General features: G+C 40.4%; 1 protein-coding gene across 1 annotated transcript in view; it reads left to right on the top strand.

Moving 5' to 3' along the window:
• The window catches only part of LOC107718513 (gastrula zinc finger protein XlCGF8.2DB-like), a 2924-nt gene extending 367 nt beyond the window's left edge, over positions 1–2557 (top strand). Inside the window, exon 2 of the mRNA XM_016525616.1 lies at positions 1457–2557. Within this exon, the coding sequence (XP_016381102.1) occupies positions 1462–2349 (888 nt within the window). The 5' untranslated portion in view covers positions 1457–1461 and the 3' untranslated portion in view covers positions 2350–2557. The remainder of the gene's footprint in view (positions 1–1456) is intronic.
• Positions 2558–10421: the final 7864 nt, after the last annotated feature.

Below are 10421 nucleotides of genomic sequence, written 5' to 3'. Positions count from 1 at the left end.
AAAAAAAGCTTTTAAAAGGTTGTCTATTTTCATATTTAAATGTCCATGTTCACTGCTAGGACTGAGTAACATTTTTGCATATGAAATAGATAAATATGTAAAGCAAAAACAAAAACGTAAGCAAAATAAACTCTGGCGACAGCAGTTGCTTTCATCCGACTAGGGCTGCTCCCTAATAGTCTACTGAATGTTAGTCGACGAGAAGAGACTTAGTCGACTAAAATTTGATTAGTCAGTTAGTCACAGAAAAAAATGGTCCATGTCCGTGACGGAGAGATCATTAACAGCTGGTCCTTGAGGTAATTACAGTGTATTAAGCAGGAAATCAAGACAGTCTCCTATCATTCATTAATCTCACGTATGGCTTATCGTTTGGAAGTAAGTAGTGGCAGTTTTACACAGCCACTCTCTCTAACTTTAACCTAGATAATTGTGCGCTATTAGGGTGCATTTCTGGGTGCTTGCGCAGAGTTTGGAAGCTATTGGCATGTTTACTGCATGACATGAAGGTGCCGGAGAGATTATTGGTATTTTTTTATGCCATTTTTGTTCATGCAGATAAGAGGAAAACATAAACAAAAGTAGATTCTTTACAGTTTCGAATTGTGTTCTCACAATATCAACAAAACATTGTACTTTTGTAAAATAAAGAAATCGAGATGAAATGCACATGGAACTTCACGAAATACAACTTAATTATCAGGCCCGTGAAAAGCACACTCAAGATGAAAGTGAGGTAGATATGTGGGGGCGTGTTAGAACGAGCCATTTTAGGTAGGTGTGGCTGACTCTTAACTTTTATAAAGAATATCTCTTTGGATTTGAGACTTTAGTGTTTACAACTTTACAGATCTTCTTTATGCACCAAGAGCTTGTAACACTCCAAAGAGAAAGGAAAACTTGAAATCGCATCATATGACCCCTTTAACAAAGAACACCTGGCGTTAATAAAAAAACACATTTTCCAAGGTTAAAATAGACCAAAACTTCTGGGAAATGCGATCTATTAATATGTCTGTCAACGATATTTTAAAATTTACTTTTAGTAACATTAACTCGGACAAAGTTAAAGAATTAGAGGAAAAAAAGAATTTTGCTATGGTTCAAAAGTTTAAAAGAATAAGAACACCAATGATTACAATAGGTGCCTGCCCTCGGTCCTTGGCCCCTAATTAGATCTCCTGGGTCAAACTGTTATTTTATTTTTTAAATGGAGGGTTTCAATGCAAGCTTGATAAATTTTTGAGACGTCCTAAATAAGTGAAGAGTTAGCAATACTGAGAAAGGTTTCTCAGATTACATGTAACACCTTTTGCAGTTGCTTAGTGGATATAAGATGCAGTTGTATGTTAGGTTTGACACTTTACATATTTGAATGTTTTGATGTCTGTTGTTTTGTGTCATTAAACTGGGGTTAACATTTATTTATTTTATTTTATTTTTTTTTTTACCTTAGACCTGATGGCACTGAAAGAGAAGAGTGAAGTACTGAATGAGATGGAAGAGAAAGATCGTGAATTCATAAATGGAGAAAAATCTTTTTGTTGTTCACAGACTGAAAAGTCTTCCTCAAGAAAAAGGGCTCAAAAGACAGGAGGACGTTATTTCACCTGTCAACAGTATGGAAAGGGTTTCAGTCAAACAGAAAGTATTAAAAGACACATGAGTATTCACACAGGAGAGAAGCTATACGCATGCCAACAGTGTGGAAGGAGTTTTACTCACCCTGGACACCTTGGAGTCCACATGAGAGTTCACACTGGAGAGAAGCCTTATGCCTGCCAACAATGTGGAAAGCATTTCAGTCATAGAGTAAGTCTTAAAAGACACATTAGAATTCACACAGGAGAGAAGCCGTACACATGCCAACAGTGTGGAAGGAGTTTCACTCAACCTGGACACCTTGGAGCCCACATGAGTGTTCACACTGGAGAGAAGCCTTACAAATGCCAACAGTGTGGAAGAAGTTTCAACCGGAAAGGAAATCTAAGTTGCCATATGAGAATTCACTATGGAGAGCACCCTTACAAATATGATCAGTGTGGAGAGAGTTTTGATCAACATGACATCCTTGAAGTCCACATGAGAACTCGTAGAGAGAAACCCTACATATGCCCTGAGTGTGGAAAGTGGTTTAATCATAAAGGACGCTTTGAAGACCACATAAGAATTCACACTGGAGAGAAGCCTTTCACCTGCCAGCAATGTGGAAAATGTTTCCGCCAAAAAGGAAACCTTGACAGGCACATGACCGTTCACACTGGAGAGAAGCCGTTTATATGTGGTCACTGCGGAAAGAGTTACGGATATCGAGCAGGACTTAAGTACCACATGAGGTTTCACATATGAGAGAACTGTATTTCTACGTTATCAGTGTGACATGAGTCATATAATAACACCAGAGAGAAGCCTTTGCTGTGCCATCATCACTGTGGAAAGATTTGCAGAAACGACAATCTTGAGGTTCACAGAAGCATCACTAAGCACGGTTTCCATTACCCTTTAAATTGCGCAAATTGAAATTGCGAATTGAAAATACGCGTCAATTTCGCAAAAATGCCCATATATCGCAAAAAAGTTTTTACGCTCGCATGAGGTGGTTTTTCAGGCAATGCGAAAAAGGAATAATTTGCAAAACTGCAATGGAAATGGCTTTTTCGCATTTACAGGTCACATGGCGTATGTAAAAAGTCATATGATCATTCTTCAATGTACTATAACCTCCAAGAAACACTTCTTACGTGGCCGCTCTCCAGTATAAGGGGCTTTCCCTACCATTAATGCTTAGACGATTTACACTGCACACGTCTGCGGTGCAGAGTGGCTCTGATACGGCTACTGAAGCTGATTGCGGCCACAATGCTTGTTTATTCCAGCCGCGCCACACGTTTCTGAAGCGGCTCTCTGTGCTGCTTCTGTAAAGATACACGCATACGCCTCCTTTGAATAAATATAGGCAAAATCCGTTAAAATCCCACCAAAATCCATTGCCATGACTTATCGCGAGAGGCAAAAGGTTACGTTTTAGTCGCATAACAATACTTTTTTTATCGACATTTATAAAATATCGCCAAAGTTTTGCACAAATCTGTAATGGATACGCACCTACTGATATAGTTCAAAATAGCTGAGCAGTGGATTTGGGCTTGGTTTACACTTGGGTTTAAAATGTTTTGTTTGGTCGGATCACAAATAGACTGTCTCTGTATCACTTCTGTCCCCATTTTTTCAAGAGGAGTTTTTTTTTTTATGTTCTTTTTACTACTTATTTTATTTTATGCTGTAAAGCCCATTGGTCAGCTGCTGCTGTTGTAAATGGTGCTATATAAATAAATTAAACGTGAAACTTGATATTGAAACTTAAATGCATGGGATTTTTCAGATTTTTCATTCAAATAAAATATGTTTGTGCAATATAAATAAATTAAACGTGAAACTTGATCTTGAAACTTAAATGCATGGGATCTTTCAGATTTTTCATTCAAAAAAATAAAATATGTTTGTGCAATTTACATATAAACTTGAGTAAGTCTAGGAGGGGAAAAAAATTAAGAAGACTTAGTAAGCAGTGCTGGTGATAGTAAAAAGGAATCAATAAATTAAGAAGGGGATGAATTAAAAATTATAGTGCGATTTAAAGAGGGGTACGGTGTAAAAAGTGTAATTGCATTAACAAATGAGTTGAAACAAGCAGATGAGATCAAATATGCAAAAGTACTTCAAGATGGAGCATTGATTGTAATATATAATAGTGAAGAGCAGCGGAATAAAGTGATAAAAGAAAAATACTATGTAGGCAATGATTCTAAGTTGCAGTCAAATAGGTAATAAAATATGGGTGTGTGGAGTAATAAGTGGGGTCCCATTAAGTGTGAACATGGGAATATAATGGGAGGAAATGTAATGGAAGCCAAACACTTACAGATAACTAGAGAGTGTTTTGTGTTTTCACCTGAGCTCTTTCTTCCTGTCAGTTTGTCTGTCATGTTTGTCTTTAGCCCAAGCCATGCCATCTCTGTTGCTGTAGGTACGTTTGATTTCATAATGGAATCTTAAATGGTAAGCAACATGGGTAATTTTTCATCAGTAAGATCCAGCAAACTACCACCACACCAGAGCAACTCAGTCTCAGTGTAAGGAGCGTTGTGATGCTGCACCAGAACTAGATGACTGAAGGACTGGATTATCTCTGCTCCTGCAGTTTATATCAGGGCTGCCTTGTTGTATTCATATTTCAAGGACTTTTGTAGCTATATGAAGAAAATAAACTGGTTTTATAAGTGAAGCTGGTAATGCTGTTTTGAATTTGTTTAATCATTACCGGCTGAGATTTTTATAGATTTAATATTCTTTTATTTGCAGTTGATTTAAGTGTTACTTTTAACACTAAGTAATGCTGATTATATAAACCGTAATGTTCATTTTATCAAGCCATTCAAATGGTGGACCACAGTCGGGGTCTGGTCCCCGGCTTGGTTCCAACTGGACCGCGAGACAATGGAGGCACCATTATACCATTTTTTGATAAATTGAGCAGCACGTCAAAACAATGAAGCGGTTTGCACCACAAGCGCTCATGGTCATTAATTGTAATGATCTATCAGTGTTACATCCTCTAGCATTTTTATCAAGAGCCAGACGTGCTTCATGGAAGCCCTTCTCATGTGCGTTACTTCTCCATAAGTCATGTCAAGTCACCTTTATTTATATAGAGCTTTTATCAATACAGATAATGTCAAAGCAGCTTTACAGTATCGTATAAGAAAATAGTGTCAATAATGCTAAAGGACAATAGTAAACACTCAATTTTCAATGAAAGGCAGTGCATCATTGAATTCAGTGATGCTATCGTCCAGCTCAGTTCAGTTTAAATAGTATCTGTGCAATCAAGTCGACAATATCGCTGGAAATTAAGTGTCCCCAACTAAGCAAGCTAGAGATGGCAAGGAACCAAAACTCCATCGGTGACAGAATGGAGAAAAAAACCTTGGGAGAAACCAGGCTCAGTCGGGGGTCAGTTCTCCTCTGGCCAGATGAACCAGCAGGTTGATCCATGCTGCAGCAAAGTCACATTGTGCAGAGGACTCATCTGGTTTCCGTGGTCTTGTCCCGGTGGCCGTCTAGGAGACAAGGTCTGCACTTGTTAAAATTACAAAAACAACTGCACTTGTTAAAATTACAAATTACTTGCTTCTTGCGACACCGGTCTGTTATTGTGGCGACATTTCCACGCACCAAAACGTGACCATGAACGAAACGAACTGTGATTGGTTGTTTGACATGTTGGTCAAACGGCCTCATGGGTGGGCCTTGGCCAATGAAAGCTGCCATGGATTGCAGACCTTCAGCCGTCGGTCTGAAGGTCTGGCTACGCAAGACTAGTTTAGATCCTACCTGTCCGATCGCTACCACTTTGTTTATTTAAAGGGGGAGTCATCTCAATTATCACCAGTAAAGTATGGAGTGCCACAAGGATCTGTCCAAGGTCCTCTGCTATTTTCAATATACATGTTGCCCCTTGGTAATATTATTAGAAAATACGGGATTAGTTTACACTGTTATGCTGATGATACAAGCTACAGGTAGTCCAAAATGCAGCGGCTAGAGTCCTTACCAGGTCAAGAAAATGCGCCTAACCTTTAGTGGGGCCGATAGAGTCAAGGATACCGGTACACGCAGAGTTAAATGAAGAAAGTCACTCTTCAGTACTTAAATGAGAAGGTGAGCATTCATGATTCACATTAAAAAAAGAGCCATTATTGTACAAATTACAAAAATCAAGAACAGTCACAGAATTCACTGTATGGAGCCGGCGTGCAGGTGCACATGGTTTAACAGCAGGTCTTGAAAAGGAAACTCCAAAAACAATAGACTTGTGATCGGAGAAGCCATTATTGATCATTTCAAACTCACATACAGATAAACCATAGGATAGGACAAGATCCAGTGTGTGGCCATGTTCATGTGTTGGACCTGTCACAGACTGAACAAGATTAAATGAGTCAATAAGGTTTAAAAAGTCTTTAGCCAGTGCGTTGGAGGGACAACAAACATGAATATTAAAATCTCCAAGCATGAGGATTCTGTCATAAGTAGTCATAATTCCTCCCAAAAATTCGGTAAACTCAGGAATAAACTCCTTGTTTAATTTGGGTGGTCGGTAAACCAACGCACATAGCACACGGTTTGCTGAGTCAACATGCATCAATTGTAGTTCAAAACTGGAATAGACATCAGGCTGCAAACGCTTGCATCAGTTTAAAAAAAAAAAATTGATGGCCGGTCCACCACCACAACCAGTAGTGCGGGGGGAATTAAAAAAGGTACAATCAGGTGGTACAAGCTCAGTAAAAGAGCTAAGGTCTCCAACATTAAGCCAAGTCTCGGTCACAAATAAAAAATCCAGATCTCGTAAAGGGAAAAAGTCATTATGAAGGTCTTATTAACTAACGATCTTGAATTAACCAGAGCCATTCTGACCAAGATCGAATCATGAGCCGACTGTGATGCACGACACAGCGGGCGAAGGTTCGTTAAATCCACTCCACCTCTGCGGAGACGAGGCAAACATACCTGAGGGAGGGTCGAGTCGAGAACAGGTACGTACAACAGGCCGGATCCAGCGATACAGCGACTCCACACAGCGCCCAGAGCAACCGCGATCCGAAACCAGCCCACATAAGGACACGAATGAGGTACTCCAGAGGATGCCAGGTACAATTTCCATCTGGTGGATACGCTGCCTTGCTTTCCACATCTGCGGCGCCGTTTTCTTCCGGAAAAGACACAGGGCAGCTGGCGCAAACTTTCCGGTATAGAAGACACAACCGGAGGAAGACAAGTGCTTAACTTACTTAGATCCTGCTTAATCAACTCCTCGACAGAATTTCGAATGTCAAAGAGTGTTTGTCTATCGTAGATAAGTGCCGTAGAAGCATGTTGAATAATCATAAATAACAACAGTACAATAACAAACAGCCAGGTAGGTCGCAGACGGCTAGCCACACACACCGGCACCATCTTGCTTTGCAGTTGGCTTCAAAACTTAACTTTGAATCAGTGATTGTTCCTAAATATTTATAAGATTGCACACACTCCACTGTTTGACCCTTAATGGATGTGTCTTCATGCATAGAAACATTCTTTCTAAAGTCTATATCCTTGTATGTGCTCCTATCAGCCAAACATCAGGCCGGCCGATTACGTTTTGAGTTGGTGGGGGTAGGATTTGAGGGTTTTTCGGCCATGGCGGGAGTAGTCCTTCCCCAGGGCTTTACAGAAGGGTGGGTTACTGAGTGAGTTACTGGGTGAGCAGCCCACCCTGGACGGGGCTAAGGTTCCTGGCGATCGAAGGCTCGATGATGGGGGGGATCACCCATGCCGAGCGCTGCCATATCCTTTACCTCGAGGCCCGCAAGACTATGTTTGAAGTTGAGCAAATCGCTCCAGTAAAGTATCATGTGCTTCGGGCACGCTGGGAGGACAGGGAAGAGTTGTTTCCTTGGGCCGGAAGGGTCCCAGCAGCTTCCCATCATAAATATCCCACTCCTAGTCAGTGGTGCTCTGTGGAGCCGGCCTCTCCATGTTGAGGTGAGCGGCCCGCTTGTTCACATACATCCAGGAGGATGGACTGGGGTAAGGCCCCGAGAAGGCCAGCGTCGTCATCGTCACCAGAACTGGGCAGTTCGTTGGCGAATGGGAGGTTCCCTGCCAAGATATCCTCTTCAGGGAACGCCGGATTGGGCTGGTCAGCCCAGTTGAGAGACGTTGTGCCCTGGTAGCGCGTTGTCATCACCGTGTCCCACATCCGATTCAGTAATGGCCAAGCTCAACGCACTGCGTCACGGCCACCGGAGCCTCGTAGGCAACATAAGGCAATGGCTGCAATTCTCCACGTTCTCCAAAGCCTCTTCTGCGTGCTTGAGGCCCAAGCAGATCACGCAGAACAGGTGAGGTTCCTTAGCAGCGATCAACTTGCCACACGCGTCCAGGCAGGCCCGTGATAAGCTATCCCCGGGAGAATCAGCCGATTAAGAGAGCAACATATCAGCGAAAAACTGAGAAAATCCATGACGGGCAGCGGTGGAAAGGGGAACAGGTGAGATAATCATAATAGGCGAGCAGCCTGAAGACAAGAGAGAGTGTAGGCGGCTCGGGATGCGAAAACAAATGACCAAAGGCTGAATAAAAAGACTCCCGTCTGGCAGAGGCTGATCCGGTGTTATGTCCTCCTGAAGACATGCAAGTGAGCAGTTTAACATCCAACCGAGCTGAGAGAGCACAGAGATCACGAGAAGCGAATGTCAACTGAGGAAAAGTACCACGGGCAGGGGTTTTATGTGCTTAGTTAACCCCCTGGGGTCGAAGCCCGCACTGGTGCGGCCTGTCTCGTATTTTCTCGATGACCATGGAAAGAACTAAAAATACTCCGTAATTTTTGATTGTACAGATAAGAATAAGGTATCATTTGAAACTGCAAGGGTCTACTTTTATTTGTGTAGTCATAATAACAACAAAACTATTTGCTTAATATTTTGAATGAACAACGTAGCAGCGCCGCATCCAGTGGGCTCAACTGGATAGGCTTAAAAAATAATTAAAATGCAATGACACCTACATCGTCATTGCATCTTGTGTGCTACCTGACGCACACCTAAAATTCGAATGCAACGTTTTTGCATTCAAATGTGTTTTTATATTTTAAATTCGATGAATATTTGAAATTCAAAGTTTTTTTGACAGCCCCCCTACTCCTGTCTGTCAAGCCAGACTTGGTGCAATTGGATGCTTCTGCAGAAGTCAGGCATGGATGCCCTTCCCACAAGTGGATCTCGAACATGATTTGATGAAAGAGAACTTTGAGTTGAAATGAAATAAGTAATGCATTCAAAAACAAGTGCCATGTGAGGACAAAGACATCTTTGCAAAGAGGTTTCCTACCCTCTCGAGCGCCTCTAATATAACCATGTTTGAGAACTAGATGCAGATGCTGCCAAATTTTTATAATGGGGTTGTTAGCCAGGTTTCTGGAAGTGGTAAACAATCCATGCTCGAATCCTCTTCGGAAGTGAGTTTAGCATAATCATTCACAAAGTAAAAAAATCTGGAAATAAATAAATGTTGACATAATGCATGAATAAATACAAATTAAGTGAATGTATAAATAAACATGGAAATAAATAATTGTGGAAATAAATGTTGTCATAAATACATTAATTAATTAATACATTTTGAAAAATATAATAATAAATAAATAAGAAAATATAATGTGTAAATATTTTTTCTTTATATATTTCAATATGTATTTCACCAAGAATAAAACTCTGAATACCACTGACACATGTTTTCATGTGTTTCCTTTATGTAAATATCTAAGCACTTTCTGGATTGTAGATGCAGCAGCGCGTGAACAGGACTTTTATTTTGATCTGGTGGCATGATGTCATAAGGCTGCGCCGCACTCCTGCATCTGTGTTTCAGCAAAAAAAAAAAGGAAAAAAATCTGTGTTTCAGCTGAAGAAAGGTTTGTGGTCTTCATCATTTAAAGTGTTTGAATTCATACAAACGCGTTCAGTCTATTTGATATGGTTTACAAGCGAGGTAAAGTTGATAATTATTAAATGTAACATTGTAATATTTTACCTAGCCTAATAATGAACGTTATTTTGTGTGAGTAAAGCGCATCCACACAGCATCTGATTTCGCTCCCTATGTAGTCAGATAATCATAAACACGAATTCAGTCATTCATTCTGCCCATTTGTGTTGAGAGAAACGGATCTTTCAAAACTCAGAGTCAGTTGATTCAGTTGCTTCACAAAATGATTCACTGTTTTGAATCACCGCGCGCTGAAGAGACCTGCTGCTCAGAACAGTGTAAATGCAACAAGAACAAACACAAACATGTGTAATGACAACTTTTACAAACAACTGCAAATGTGTTTTTGTTGTAATGACAACCTTAAAATACAATAGCAATTTTTAAGCGTGTAATCGAATAAATGTAATATATTAATCATTAAATACCTATTGTTAATCACAACTAAATAGTAAAAGTTAAAAGTTTTGAATGTTTGTCTAATCAGATCATTTTAGTCCATTAACTATCACTCTGACTCCCTTACCAGTGAACTGACTACTGAACTAGGGAGCTGATGGAGATGCACACAGAGATTAAAGGGGTCATATGATGCTGCTAAAAAGAACATTATTTTGTGTATTTGGTGTAATGAAATGTGTTTATGCGGTTTAAGGTTAAAAAAACACATTATTTTCCACATACTGTACATTATTGTTTCTCCTCTATGCCCCGCCTTTCTGAAACGCGTCGATTTTTACAAAACTAATCGGTCTGAAAAGCGAGGTGTGCTCTGATTGACCAGCTATCCAGTGCGTTGTGATTGGACGAATACCTCAAGCGTG

The sequence above is a fragment of the Sinocyclocheilus rhinocerous genome, unplaced genomic scaffold (assembly GCF_001515625.1).
Source record: "Sinocyclocheilus rhinocerous isolate Xijiao unplaced genomic scaffold, SAMN03320098_v1.1 scaffold723, whole genome shotgun sequence".
NCBI classification, from domain to species: domain Eukaryota; kingdom Metazoa; phylum Chordata; class Actinopteri; order Cypriniformes; family Cyprinidae; genus Sinocyclocheilus; species Sinocyclocheilus rhinocerous.
This window is presented reverse-complemented; position numbering and strand designations above follow the sequence as displayed.